This window comes from Lithobates pipiens, unplaced genomic scaffold (genome assembly GCF_037356315.1).
Source record: "Lithobates pipiens isolate NorthernLeopardFrog02 unplaced genomic scaffold, aLitPip1_a1.2 Scaffold_25, whole genome shotgun sequence".
Lineage (NCBI taxonomy): Eukaryota > Metazoa > Chordata > Amphibia > Anura > Ranidae > Lithobates > Lithobates pipiens.
The window spans coordinates 214,331,241-214,346,381 of NW_027507787.1; the positions used below are offsets into that span (position 1 = coordinate 214,331,241).

General features: G+C 40.2%; 1 protein-coding gene across 23 annotated transcripts in view; it reads right to left on the minus strand.

Annotated features, from left to right (window-relative positions):
• Positions 1–14,395, minus strand: part of EBF3 (EBF transcription factor 3) — a 214,631-nt gene extending 200,236 nt beyond the window's left edge. For 4 of the 23 annotated variants that reach the window (XM_077455532.1, XM_077455539.1, XM_077455536.1 and 1 more), the window contains exons 1-4: positions 13,595–14,389; positions 13,183–13,339; positions 9,330–9,393; positions 8,713–8,768 (exon numbers count right to left, since the gene is read on the minus strand). In XM_077455532.1, coding sequence (XP_077311658.1) covers positions 8,713–8,768; positions 9,330–9,393; positions 13,183–13,339; positions 13,595–13,728 — 411 coding nt within the window. In that variant the 5' untranslated portion in view covers positions 13,729–14,389. Of the gene's footprint in view, positions 1–8,712; positions 8,769–9,329; positions 9,394–13,182; positions 13,340–13,594 lie in introns of all 23 variants that reach the window. The other 19 variants (XM_077455523.1, XM_077455534.1, XM_077455528.1 and 16 more) reach the window with 9 other exon arrangements.
• Positions 14,396–15,141: the final 746 nt, after the last annotated feature.

A 15,141-nucleotide genomic window follows, 5' to 3' on the forward strand; every position in this document is an offset into this window, starting at 1 on the left:
TTGTCATTAGTATTAACCCATGCAGTGCTGCATCTCTTCACATTGCTCACTGCTTCAATTTAACCCAAGCAGTGCTGCGTCTCCCCCCACTACCCTCTTCCACCACTGTAACCCATGCACTGCCACCTGCTACAAGTTTAACCTATGCGGTGCTGAGGCTCTCCCTTAGACCCCCTGTCACAATTTTAACCCATGCAGTGCTGCAGCTCTCCCCAGTACCCCCTTTCACAACTCATGTAGTGCTACACATTTCCCCATAAGCCTAAGTCTCAATATTAACGTATGCAATGCTCCAGTTCCCCCCATTATATTAACCCATGCAGTGCTGCGACTCACCTCAGTGACATCTTTCACAAATGAACCTATTCAATGCAACAACTCACTCCATTGCTTCCTATCAGAATATTAACCCACCTACCTACAGCTCACCCCACAACTCCATGGTAATAATGTAGTAATGTAACATTATATATTATGCAGTTCTGCAAATCACCCCATTACTCTATCATAAAACATCAACCCGTGCAATGCTGTAACCGACCTCATTACCTACCACTAAAAAAAAAGAAAAAAAAAGAGAGAAATTAACCCATGCACTACTATATTCGACCTCATTACTATAATCACTGTCAATGTAATAACCTATGCAATGCTTGAACTGACCCAATTACTCCCTGTCATAACTTTAACCCATGCAACACTGTGAATCGCCACACTGTACATTGTGAGTATGTTAACCCATAAAATGCTGCGTTTGATCATGACAATGTATATATATATATATATATATATATATATATATATATATATATATATATGTATATATGTATATATATATATATATATATATATATATACATATATATATATATATATATATATATATATATATATATATATATATATATATATATATATATATATAAACAGAAGAACAGAAACCTATGTAAGCCTTCTGCTAACCGTGTCTCTATGACTTTCTATATTTCTTCATATGCAATACATGTTATCCTTTGCATTGTTGCAATTGCTATTAACCCTTTAAGTACAGTAACCCATGCATGGCTGTAAATAGTGACACTTCCCTACAATGCCATCATTTTACCTTGGGCACAGTTTACAAATTGCACATCAACACACTAATTTATAACTCTCAACTTCCACTGAGTCTATTAAAAGCCCAGAGCCGCTGATCTGCCTGGGTCTATGTGTCTGTAAAATGATTTCTATGCAAACACTCTCCCTTGGCAAGCAATAAAGCGCTCCAGTTTGCTATAGGATTTTTTTTTCTTCTTCCTTGTAATGGAGATAAAATAACATGGCCAGGAAAATGGGGGTCCTGCTAGGAGATATGGAGGAGCTGAGCGCCCTGAGGAATCTGAGTGCCTTGTGCTCTGCAATATGCTGATCACTGGATGATATTTAGAGAGAAAGCGCTAATGGGCAATCTGGTGTTTATTTTGAAAGTGCTAACAATGATTTTTCTTTGGTAAAAAGGCAGTGTGTGTGAGAGTACGGATGAGTGGCTTTTGAACATAGGCTCTGACAGATGGTGCAGGGTATAGGTGCGCTCTGCTCCTCCAGTCTGCTGGGTGGAAGGAAGGATGGCTATAGGAGACATGCACTGATGGCTGCCTAAATGGAAGGAGGAAGGAGAGATAGGTGGAAGGATGGAGGAAGGAGAAGTGGATATATGTAAACATGCAAGAAGGAGAAGTAGATGGATATACGGATGGATAGAAGAAGGACAGATGGATATATAGAACAATTGAAGGATGAGATGTAGATGGATCAATACAAGAATGGATGGAAGGACAGATGGATGTATAGAAAAAATTATGGAGGAGAAGTAGATGGATATATGGATGGATGGATGAAGGACAGATGGATAAATAGAAGAATGGTGGAAGGAGAGGTAGATGGATATATGGATGGATGGAGGAAGGACAGATGGATACATAGAAGAATGGTGGAAGAGGAGGTAGATAAATATATGGATGGATGGAGGAAGGACAGATGGATACATAGAAGAATGGTGGAAGAGGAGGTAGATAAATATATGGATGGATGGAGGAAGGACAGATGGATAAATAGAAGAATGGTGGAAGAGGAGGTAGATAAATATATGGATGGATGGAGGAAGGACAGATGGATAAATAGAAGAATGGTGGAAGAGGAGGTAGATGGATATATGGATGAAGGACAGATGGATAAATAGAAGAATGGTGGAAGAGGAGGTAGATAAATATATGGATGGATGGAGGAAGGACAGATGGATAAATAGAAGAATGTTGGAAGAGGAGGTAGATGGATATATGGATGAAGGACAGATGGATAAATAGAAAGATAGTGGAAGGAGAGGTAGATGGATATGTGGATGGATGGATGAAGGAAAGATGAATATATAAAAGAATGGAAGAAGTAGAGGTAGATGGATATATGGATGGATGGAGGAAGGACAGATGGATGAAGAATGAAATAAGAAGAGGTAGATGGATATATGGATGGATAGAGGAACAACAGATGGATATACAGAAGAATGATGGAAGGAGAGGCAGATGAATATATGGAAGGATGGATAGAGAAAGGAGAGATGGATATATAGAAGAATGGTAGAAGTAGAGGCATATGGATAAATGGAAGATGGTGGAAGGAGAACTGGGTCGATGTATGGAAGGATGAGTGGATGGAGGTAGGAGAGATGAATGGATAGATAAAGGAGTGAAAATTATGTAGAAGAATGTATGAAGTAGAAGGCTTGGTGGAGGAAGGAGCGATGGATATATAGAAGAATGGTGGAAGTAGAGGCATGCGGATAAATAGAAGATGGTGGAAGGAGAGCTAGATGGATATATGGAAGGATGAGTGGATGGAGGTAGGAGAGATTGATGGATTGATAAAAGAGAGAAAAATATGTAAAAGAATGTATGAAGTAGAAGGATGGATGGAGGAAGGAGAGATGAATGGATGGATGGATCGATAAAGGAGATATACATATGAAGAAGAATGTATAAAGAATGAATGGAGGAAGGAGAGATGGATTTAGAAGAATGGTGGAAGTAGAAGCATATGGATAAATGGAAGATGGCGGAGGGAGAGCTAGATTGATATATGGAAGGATGAGTGGATGGAGGTAGAAGAGATGGATTGAATGGATAAAGAAGAGTTAATTATGTAGAAGAATTTATAAAGCAGAAGAATGGATGGAGGGAGGAATGAAGGAAGGAGAGATGAATGGATGGATTGATGGATGAATGAATGGAGGAGGGATTGATATATGGAAGAAGGAGAGTTGGATATATTGTAGGTTGGATGAAGAAGGTGGATGGATATAAGAAGGATAGATGAAGCAGAGGTAGTTGGATATATGGACGGGTGGATGAGAGATGGATGGACATGTGGTAGGAAAAAAGGAGAGCTGGATAAACGGAAGGATGGTTGGAAGAAGGTGAGATGAATTAATGGAAGGTGGTGGAAGGAGAGATAGACGGAGATATGGAAGGATGGTGGAAGCATTGAGATGAATGGATGGTTCCAGGGCTGAGTGCCACATATCCCAGCTCTGAAATGGACCTGCACTGCCAGCCAAAGCTCCAGCCAGTCTCCCAGGCGGGCTAGGTGCCATCCACAGCGGCTCAGTGCTGTTTCCTATAGCCGGGGCTCATCCAGAGACCAGCTGAGCGGCTAACCACAGGCTATGTACGGTATCCATATCTGGGTCACAGCTCTTCCTGGACTGGGACTCAGCTCTGTCTAATCACTGCAGCCAACCACTTAGATCCTGGGGCCCTCAAATTGCCTTCTAATTCGATGTTAATGCTGTCTGTCAGCAAAGGAAATAAGCAAAGAATATTGTTTCATCTGTAATATTATTCTGCAGCTGCCAACAGTTTAGGGATGGACCAAATTTAGAAGCAGTTTTGCCTGAATTGACTGTGGTACACTACAATCCCATCATCGCATGGCTATTGAATTATACAATTATAATCGATTCTAATATCTTTTAAAACTGCAAAGATCAGGAGTGCAAGAAAGATACAATGTAACGTTCAATAAAAGGATGATGTAAAGTTATCTGATATTTCCAGGGACAACCCCAGAAATCAAGGACTGTTCTCAGAAATCAGGGACAGCTGTGGGATTGATTGCCCTCTCTGGGATTTTCTGTAGCCCTGGGTGCCCGGGAAGCATTGGGCAACACCAGCTGTGCTAGGAATGCCAGCTATTGCCAGCAACATGCAAAAGCAGGTCCCCCGACCTAGCAAATCTTTAGGCAATAAGCACACAAAAAAATAGTCTTTACTTAAATGTCTTTTTTTTATTTATTTTTTTGCAACAGGGACCAGGTAGCGTAGGAGGGCCACAGGCGGCCCCCGGGCCGCCAGCTGAGTGCCCAGCAGTGCTAATCTTCCAAGGGGGCTTCTGAAACTTCCAGTGGGGCCTCCCACAGCTGCCCTCCACCCCAGCTGGGTCTCATCAGCCTGCTCATGGCCTTGCTTCCACTAACACGAATCAGCTGCGGGCTGGATCATTACAAGCCCCATACTAGAACAGGGCATCGCTGTACTAACACTAAACACATGGCTGTGTGTACAGCTCAGCCTGCCTGCACCCCCCCCCCCCACCTCCTCCTCCCTCCCCCTTCTTCTCCAACAGGCCTGACACTTCTCCTGTGTGCCCACCCTAAGCCAAAGCCATGACCCCAGCAGACCTGCCACGCTGCCCAGCACTATTTACTCTCTGTGGGCAAAAGAATTATCCCAGGCACCGCTGACTTCCCTGGCTGGCCAGCCATCCCAATATTTGAAAGCTAATCCCTTTCAACACCTCATAAAGGCACTAATTGGGTATCTCTTTTTCTTTTTTTTTTAAGCCACTTGACACTTTCAGTGCCACAGCCGGGTGGTGGTAGCCAGGACAACAGGGATGCAAGGCAATAGCACACACAAAATAAAATAAATAAATCTAATAATTGCTATATACATCTATGTTAATATACATTAATAAATGATGGCATTGCATTATTATAATATGGGACTTATGGTACTTTACTATATATTATTATATTACATGTTATATATTATATGGATCTATAGCTATATATATTCTTTTAATTATTTGATTCTATATTTTTATTGTGAATTTAAACAGTGTCATTTTATCATCTCCAAACCCACCCCCCTTTTCCTCGTTAAGCACAAGAAACAATGCTGTGCAATTATAAAAAAGGAATAAATGGAGGTTACTTTATAATTATGAAATATTTCGGGGTGATTTAAATAGAGGAAAATAATAGCGACAATAGTGTTCTCTTAAAAAGTTATCGCAGCTATTATAGCAAGAGCCATATACAAGTCTGTATATCCCCCAAAGGTTTATCTATCTCCTGACTCTGATCTCCAGAACACATGTGCCTGTCCTGTTCTACCCACTGTGTGTCCTGTCATATTCAGCCCTGTCGCCTCTGTGTGTCCTCTCTTGTCATGTCCTGCCATGCTTTGCCCTCTCCTGTCATGCCATGCTATGCCCTCTCCTCTCCTGTCTTGCCATGTTCTGCCCTGTCGTGTCTTGCCATGTTCTGTCATGTCCTGCCATGTTCTGCCGTGTCCTGCCATGTTCTGCCCTGTCCTGTCCTGTCCTGTCCTGCTTGCCATTTTCTGCCCTGTCCTGCCTTGCAATTTTCTGCTATGTCCTGCCATGTTCTGCCCTGTCCTGCCATGTTCTACCCTGTCCTGCCATGTTCTGCCCTTTCCTTCCCATGTTCAGTCTAGCCATGTTCTGCCCTGTCCTGCCATGTTCAGCCCTTTCCTGACCTGTCCTGCCTTGCAATGTTCTGCCCTGTCCTGCCATGTTCTGCTCTGTCCTGTCCTGCCATGTTCTGCCCTGTCCTGTCCTGCCATATTCTGCCCTTTCCTTCCCATGTCCAGTCTTGCCATGTACTGCCCTGTCCTGCCATGTCCAGTCTTGCCATGTTCTGCCCTGTCCTGCCATGCTGTGTCCTGTCCTGGTCTGCCCTGCCCTGCCATGCTGTGCCCTGCACTGTCCCAGGCTGCTATTTTAGCAGAGCTGGGGGGATTATTAGTAGCTATTGTAGCGCCTGTTGCCAGCGCTGCTGGAAGCACAGAGCCTTGTCCCTGGCCCGGAGATGAGGCTGACAGTATAATAATAACACAGCAGCTTTAATAACAGATAGTGTTTTGAAAACAGGCAGCAATAGGGTACAGCAAAGACAACACTGAGCCTGCTCCCTCCAAATGTTTGTTGATCTAGCAGCTTCCCTCCATACTGAGCCCGGGCTGCTGATCGCCTCGTTGTGCCTAGTATTTAGATATGATTTATTTTTTGGTTTTGTAGCACAAACAGAAATCCATAAACTGTCGGTTCAGCGCCATTTAATCTTTGATCAGTTACTGGCTAGGAGATGAAATGCCTAGATTGTCTCCTCTGTTTAGGCTGTGACATCCCTCCAGCTAAATGAACAATAAATACTTTTTATTTCTACTCGATTTTGTCTCTGTCGTTTTCCTATTATTAGGTGCTAATTTTTTTTAATGTGATTTTATTTATTTTATTTTTTATTTTATTTTTTTTGGAGGGTGACGGTCCTGGTTCCTACAGCAGCAGCACTTAATTACTGTAGACCAGCCAGGACGGTGCAAGCACCATTCAACTGTTTGTATACAAAGGGAAGAAAGGAGCACTCTGTGTCCCCATTCAGATCAGTGCTGGAAGCTCCAGTGCCTCCCCTGTCCCCCTGGCCGCTGTCACTTCATCTCCTCCTTAGGAGGGGACTCAAGTGGCATCAGTGACAAATCCGAAATCAACCGGCTTAGACAATAAAAAGAAGAAGTTTGTTCTTTTCGCCTGCGGCAGTGTGCACAGGGGCGAGCTGCTGGAAATCACAGGCATGGCAATGGGTGGAAGGGAGCTCAGCTCATTCCTCAGATGATAATTTACTTGTATTTGTTTATTTATTAGTCCTGCACTTCATTCTGCTGCTGCTTGCTTGCCTTCATTATTGGCAGGGAAACCGATTTCAATATGGACGTAAATAAACGTCTTTATCTAGCCATCTCTTTAACTATCCATCTATCTACCATCCATGTCTAAGTGTCATTGTTATGTATGATAATAATAACAATAATAATAATATAGTATTATTATATAATTGTAATATGTATACTATATTAAACTGTAGAAATATATTAATGATACATCGATGTATATATATATATATATATATATATATATATATAGATATAGATATATATGAATATATTTTCTAAGTATGATACATACGTGTATATATAAAAACAAAAATATAATGTATAAAATATAATTAATGATGTGTATATTACACCTGCCTGTGTGCACATACCACATATTTTTTATATATATATATATATATATATATATATATATATATATATATATATTATGTATACATATATATATATTATATATGTATTATGTATACATATATATATTATATATACATTGGGCGAGCTGCCTGGCACTACACGTAATTGCTATGGATTTTTATCGATAACCTCTCGTTACTATCAGAAAAGTTGTACACGACAGGTTAAATAATTTAATAAGCAAGCCCATGTAATTAGGTTATTTACAAGCTGTGACAGGGAGTGCCTGATGGAGGCACAGGGGCAGGAAATAGACGCTTTTGGTGACCTCTTGAGCTTGCACTTTGAATGATGAGATGGGAGAGGCAGAGGTGAATAGAGGAACAGAGAGCAGCTGATATTTCACCCATGGCACACTGGCTGGGGGGAACTGCCTCTGTCCATAGCACTGGGGGGGGGGGGGGCAGAGGGGGTTGCTGGGGCTTATTGTCCAGGCTCTGTGCATGTGGGGGCGCAGCTGTTGAATTAGGAGCACAGGTTGTGGACCAAGTCTCTGTCTAAGGCAATGTGGGGGGGGGGGGGGGACAAAAGATTGTGGGGACCAAGCTGATGAAGATTGTGGGGTTCACAGTTGATGGTGGACCCAACCTCTGCCCATAGCACAGGAGATAGAAGATTCTGGGGTTACAGTTGACGGTGGACCCAACATCTGCCCATAGCACAGGAGATAGAAGACTGTGGGGACACAGCTGGTGGTGAAACAAGCTTCTGCTCATAGCAAAGGGGGACAGAAGACTGTGGGGATATAGCTGATGGTGGACCCAGCCTCTGTTCAAAGCACAAGGGGGATAGAAGACTGTGGGGACAAAGCTGATGGTGGATCAAGCCTCTGCTCATAGCACAGGGGGACAGAAGACTGTGGGGACATAGTTGATGGTGGACCAAACCTTTACTCATGGCACAGGGGGACAGAAGACTGTGGGGACACAGCTGATGGTGGATCAAGCCTCTGTTCATAGCACCAAGGGGGATAGAAGACTGTGGGGACACAGCTGATGGTGGACCCAGCCTCTGTTCATAGCACAGGGGGACAGAAGAGTTTCTGTGTCCAGGCTCTGTTTGGGGACATGATGAATAAGGAGTAGTGGCTGGGGATCCAGCCTCTGCCCATTGCACTGGGAGACATAGAGATTGTTGTGTCAAGACTCTGTTTGGAGACACGGTTGATGAATGAAGAACACTTTGTAGTGACAGGGAAACCTGTAGATGCTTTCTCATCCTCCCACAGAAATAAACTATGACAGCAGCCCATACAAACTTTGCACAAGCAGAAGTTTTGGACGTGGCTCACCTGTTTGGTCATGGAGTCTATTAGCCGTACATAAAGATCTTGTTCTGTTCTGACTCCTGCAAAAGGGGGCAAGAAAAAAAAAGGGGGATCACCATATGTACTAAACTCACTGAACACAACTAAGAAGATTATGGCATGCTAAACATGGAAACTGCATGCAACAGTCAGGGCAAGAATTAAATGTATATATATATATATGTATGTATAATAAGAGCAAACTGGGTGGAAGACAGCCACCCCTCAGCGCAGAACAAAAGTTCCAATCCACATCTGGGGGCAAGTATTGCTCTTGTTTAATTCTTGGAAATATTTTGCCCCCCCATATTTGAAAAATGATGAGCAGCTTAATCAGAACATGCTGTCAAAACGACTGATGCACAGAGTGTTGAAACACGTTTGTTACATTGATGCACCCTTCCAGTTAATATAAATGAAATGATCACATTATTGTTACATTAGAATGTTCTTTTATCTTTTTACAAGGGAATCAGTCCTATAAATACGTCCTAAGCTTTGCATCTTATTAAAAATATATTCGAATTTACAAACTAAAGCGACGATGCAATATTAAATAGTCAGTGTTTGTACAGTGCATAATATAGTTTATAAAAACTTACCATTACTGTATAATAATTGCAGTTTGTAGTGAATCCCATTATTAGTTTTTTCGCTATTTGGTTCCTGAAAATAATAGTAGAGTGTTACTTTGATAATTAAGTAGTTAGAAAATCAGATAACGTTTTTTGCCCTGTGTTGTAGTTTTGGGGTAGTGAGGATGAGATGTAAGGGGCATGTTGGCAGTGTTTGCTGATGTCCCTTCTTTGTAGCTCAGGTGACAGTGACACTATGAAAAGGTTTTTTTTATTTATTTCTTTTTTTTTAGCTCTTGAATCAGTCAATATTTCCTGATAAGTTTCTAAGTCATCAGCTAAGTCCTGGGAAGCCAGAGGTGGCAGGAATATTAAGAGGGGCTCCTACACGTGGTCCTTGCCGCCTCTGGAGTACACTTAGAGCTCATTTTGTAGGATTTCAGTAGAAAACGATGCTTTGACTATAGTTGCCCCAATCTGTGGGCTCTGGGACTATGGGTATAAACACGCATGGCAAGGGTACCCATCTACACGCATGGCAAGGGTACCCATCTCTATGCACTGACATTCCATTCTTTTATATCAGTGCCCCCTAATCTGTAAACTGAATGCACCTGCATGACAGGAGTAATCAGCAGCACATTGCAATAAATTTTAATTTTAATTCATTTTGAGTTGCTCTAATTTGCATATGCAAGCACATGCAGGCAAAAACGAATATAGTTCTTTTTTTTTTTGGTGTGTGTATACTAGTTAGGAATACCCGTGCATGCGTATATATTTATTTTTTGTATTAATGTAATTTTATTATTTTTATTTGCTTTATAAATTCTGACTACTTCCCCCAATTTGTAAAATGTGACAGCATTAGAAGTAATGAAAACTGATGTATTAAAATTATATTTTTACTTTTTATTTGCCATTTCTTCCACTCTGTTATAGGTAGTGTTTTTTTGTTTTTTATTTTTTTATATGCACAGCCGAGGTGACGGCTAATATGCATGTCCCTTAGTAGCTGCCCCCAATCATTGACATATAGGAGCACATACAGCAGGGATAGTGACCAATATGAATTAAAATGAATTGATTATTTTTCGTATTGACCATGTTCCCCAATCTGTGAAAGCTAAGAACGCTGGGGTGCACATTAGTAGCAGAAGTGATTGCTTGCATGTAATAATTTTATCTTTATGCCTTTGACCTATAAGCACATGCAAGACAATGAAGTTATTCTAGACATTAACATCATTTTTAACTTTTTTTTTTTATAGTTGCCTTGATTGTGCTAAATTTAAAGTTAATTTGTCTACCCATACATGACATTAGTAATAACCCTAATAATTAAAATAATATTTTTGTTTTATTCTTTCCCATGACCCATATACATTATTTTGATTCTTTTTACTCGACCTCCTAGAGTTAATTACCACTATTCATGATTCTTATTAGTTTACCAAAAACGTGTTAAATCTGGAGGTAATGAAATATTGTAATATTGTATTCTACATTTTTTCGCCCCATGTACAAGCATGATAGAGGTGTTGACCACTATGCATCAAAAGTGTTTTATCCCGGTTAGAATAACGGGGTACATATTAGAAATGATAGCCAATGTGCCTTAGAATAATAATCTATATTTATAATTTTTGTGCCATGTGCACACAAGTGTGGACTTGTTGACTATTGTGCATTTTAAAATGTTACTTTCAGTTTAGAATAACGTGACGATCTAGGGATACTTATCAGAAATGATAGCCAATGTGCTTTAAAATAATTATAATATTCTATATTGTTTTTTTTTTTTTTGTTTTTTTTTTGTGCCATATGCACAGAGTGTAGAGTTGTTGACCATTATTAAGTTAAAGCTGTTACATTCAGTTTACTGAAAAGTAATAAATATAGGAGTGTGAATTACAAATATTAATTTATAAGTATCATTTTCTGCATGGCAGAGTTGATAACCAAGTATATTAAGTGTTTTATTGTGTGAAATGTAGGAATATGCATTCTAATATTAATATTATAAAACATTTGCATGGTAAAGTTGATAACCAAGTGTTTTTTTTTTTACTCTAGTGTCTTTACTATAGTGTCATGTTCAGTTTTCCAAAAAGTGTGTCAGAAGTGATGTGCATTAAAATATTAATATTATAATTAAATTAAAAAAACAATTTTGTGGGGGTTTTTTGTTTTGTTTTTTTACTCTATTGTTTATTCAGTTTTCCAAATCGTGTGTCAGGGGTGATGACCATTAAAATATTAATATTGCCTAGGTATTATTTTTGTGCCCCATGTGCATGGATGGCAGAGGTGATGAGGACTATGCTCGGAGACTTGTTAATGTTGTATAGTAAAAAAAAATGTTTTATATTAATATTGCCTAGGTATTATTGTTGTGCCACATGTGCATCGATGGCAAAGTTGTATTATTAATATTGCCTAGGTATTATTTTTGTTCCCCATGTGCATGGAAGGCAGTAGTGATGGGGACTATGCACTGTGACTTGTCAATGTTGCATATAGTATTTTTATTCTTTTATATTAATATTGCCTAGGTATTATTGTTATGCCCCTTATGCATGGGTAGCAGAGGTGATGAGGACTGTGCCCTGTGATTTGTCAATGTTGCATATAGTATTATTATTCTTTTATATTAATATTGCCTAGGTATTATTGTTGTGCCTCATATGCATGGATGGCAGAGGTAATGAGCACTATATCCTGCAATTTGTCAATGTTGCATATAGTATTATTATTATTTTATACTAATATTTCCTAGGTATTATTGTTGTGCCCCATATGCATGGATGGCAAAGGTGATGAGGACTATGCCCTGTGACTTGTCAATGTTTCATATAGTATTATTATTATTCTTTTATATTAATATTGCCTAGGTATTATTGTTGTGCCCCATGTGCATGGGTGGCAGAGGTGATAAGGACTATACCCTGCGATCTGTCAATGTTGCATATAGTATTATTATTCTTTTGTATGAATATTGCCTAGATATTATTGTGGTGCCCCATGTGCTTGGATGGCAGAGGTGTTGAGGACTATACCCTGCGATTTGTCAATGTTGCATAGTAAAAAAATATATTTTTTATATTAATATTGCCTAGCTGTTATTGTTTAGCCCCATGTGCCTGGGTGGCAGAGGTGATGAGGACCATGCCCTGTGACTTGTCAATGTTGCATATAGTATTATTATTCTTTTTATATTAATATTGCCTATTGTTTAGCCCCATGTGCCTGGATGGCAGAGGTGTTGAGGACTATGTCCTGTGACTTATCAATGTTGCATATAGTATTATTATTATTTTTATATCAGTATTGCCTATTGTTGTGCCCCATGTACCTGGATGGCAGAGGTGTTGAGGACTATGTCCTGTGACTTGTCAATGTTGCATATAGTATTATTATTATTTTTATATCAGTATTGCCTATTGTTGTGCCCCATGTACCTGGATGGCAGAGGTGTTGAGGACTATGCCCTGTGACTTGTCAATGTTGCATATAGTATTATTATTTTTATATCAGTATTGCCTATTGTTGTGCCCCATGTGCCTGGATGGCAGAGGTGTTGAGGGCTATGCCCTCTGACTTGTCAATGTTGCATATAGTATTATTATTATTTGTATATTAATATTGCCTATTGTTGTGCCCCATGTGTCTGGATGGCAGAGGTGTTGAGGACTATGCCCTGTGACTTGTCAATGTTGCATATAGTATTATATTTTATATTAATATTGCTTATGTATTATTTTTGGTGCCCCATGTGCATGGATGGAGGTGAAGAGGACTATGCCCTGTGACTTGTCAATGTTGCATAGTATTATTATTATTCTTTTTTTTTCTTTTTCTGTTTGGTTTGCAGACTTACTTTCTCCTTCTCCACAAAGTCCACGAAAGCCGTCCTCTCAATCTCCACCGGCTGGCCCTGCCTGTCATAGAGAGCGAGGACGAAGTGGAAAAAATTGGATTTCCTCAGGTTGGAGGGCGGCTGCTTCTCGAAGTGCGCCCGAGCCAGACCCACACCACTGCGGGAGGAAAGCAGAGAGGCGCCGGGTAAGAGGAGCCTGGCACTAAGGGGGTGCCAAGCAACAAGGCATGGGGGCCACAGAGCATCTGCATGTGCTTTGTGCCACCAAGCACCATGTAACCAGAGGCACACACATATACAACACAAGTCAGGGAGATTGTAATTGATATAGAGATCATGGATTGGGGTGGGGAGGGGGGGGATTTACAATCAAGGAACCAGGAATAAACCCAAGACCATTTGGCACACGTACCTTTGGGCGGCTGTATTAGCATCCACTACCCCTGCAGTATGCATCCATGACCGGACTGAATTCATCCCACCTCCCAGCGGTTCCTCTTTCATGGTGGTCCCACCTCTTGGTATATTTTCCTGAATCCCAAACATTAAAACAATTTTGGGCACAATTAAGCTCCTGCCAAGTGGGGTTCAAATAATAATAATAAAAAAAAAAAGAGAGAGTAAAAAAAAAAAAAAAAAGAACACCAAATAAAAAAAAATTGGAGAGGGGTTCCCCCTCTTAGTCTTGGTGATGATAACTCCCCAGGATCAGTAGGAGAGGACCTAGTTCAAGTCTTGCTTCTTCTCCAAAGCTGTCCCGGATTGGCACGGTACAAACAATTTGCAGAACACTTCTTGCGGATTCTTGGACTGCCTTCCTTTAGTCGTTGTTGTTGATGGATATAAAAAAAAAAAAAAAAGAAAAGAAAAAAAATTAAAAAAAAAAAAAAAAAAAAGTGCCACTAGCCGGAAATGTGCTTGCAGTGAGAGAGGAAGAATAAATATTTTTTGTTGGTGTTTGTAGAGGCTCTCAATGTGGTGTCATCCCAGCGAAACAGCATCAAAAAGGCTTCAGGACACTGCTGAATCGAGCACTTCTGGCAAAGATCTCCTGCTCCAAAAGACAAATAAACGAGAAAAAAAATGATTGCCACGGAGGTGTTCCTGGACACAGGAGAGCTCGATGAGGGGGCCTTTAGCGTCTTGCAGAATGGATGGAAGCGAACAAAACTCAGCCCTCTATCCCCTAGGAATGGAACCTTTCCCGGGAGCCAAAACTCTAAACCCCGGGGAGCTGCGCTGTCATCCGCTGACGTGCGCTGGGCGGGGTTATGTCCATATATGGAGGGGACGGCCTTCCCTCCACCTCGTCAGCCGCCGCCTCCTCCCTCCTCCTCCCTCCTCCCTCCTCCTCCTCCTCCTCCTCCTCCTCCTGCAACTGGAGCTCAGGCAGCGCTGTGCTTGTTTAGTGCTGAGTGACTGCTGTAACCTCACACTGGCTGGCTGCACTCATTCCGCTTATAATGCATGGCCTTCTCCTTTTCTTTATATATATATATCAACAGCCAATGAACTTATCATTCGGCCAAATAAATCTGAAAAGAAACAAGAGGCAGCCAAAACTTGTATAGGCCAATTAGGCATCATGGAACAGCTGGCAACTATACAAAAATCACTATATATATATATATATATATATATATATATATATATATATATATATGTATATCTGCAGACAACATTGTAAAACTTACTATATACAATGTATTTGGCGATTTTGGAATTGTATAGTGTATTATATACGTATGTATATATATATAGAGAGAGAGAGGCATTGTAAAAATAACTATATATATATATATCTGCAGGCAGCATTGTAAAACTTACCATATATAATGTATGATTTCTGTATTGTATTGTATTGTATTGTTGTATTTGTATATATATATTGCAGACAGCGTTATAAAAAATCACTGTATATATATATATATATATATATATATATACATTGTAAAACTT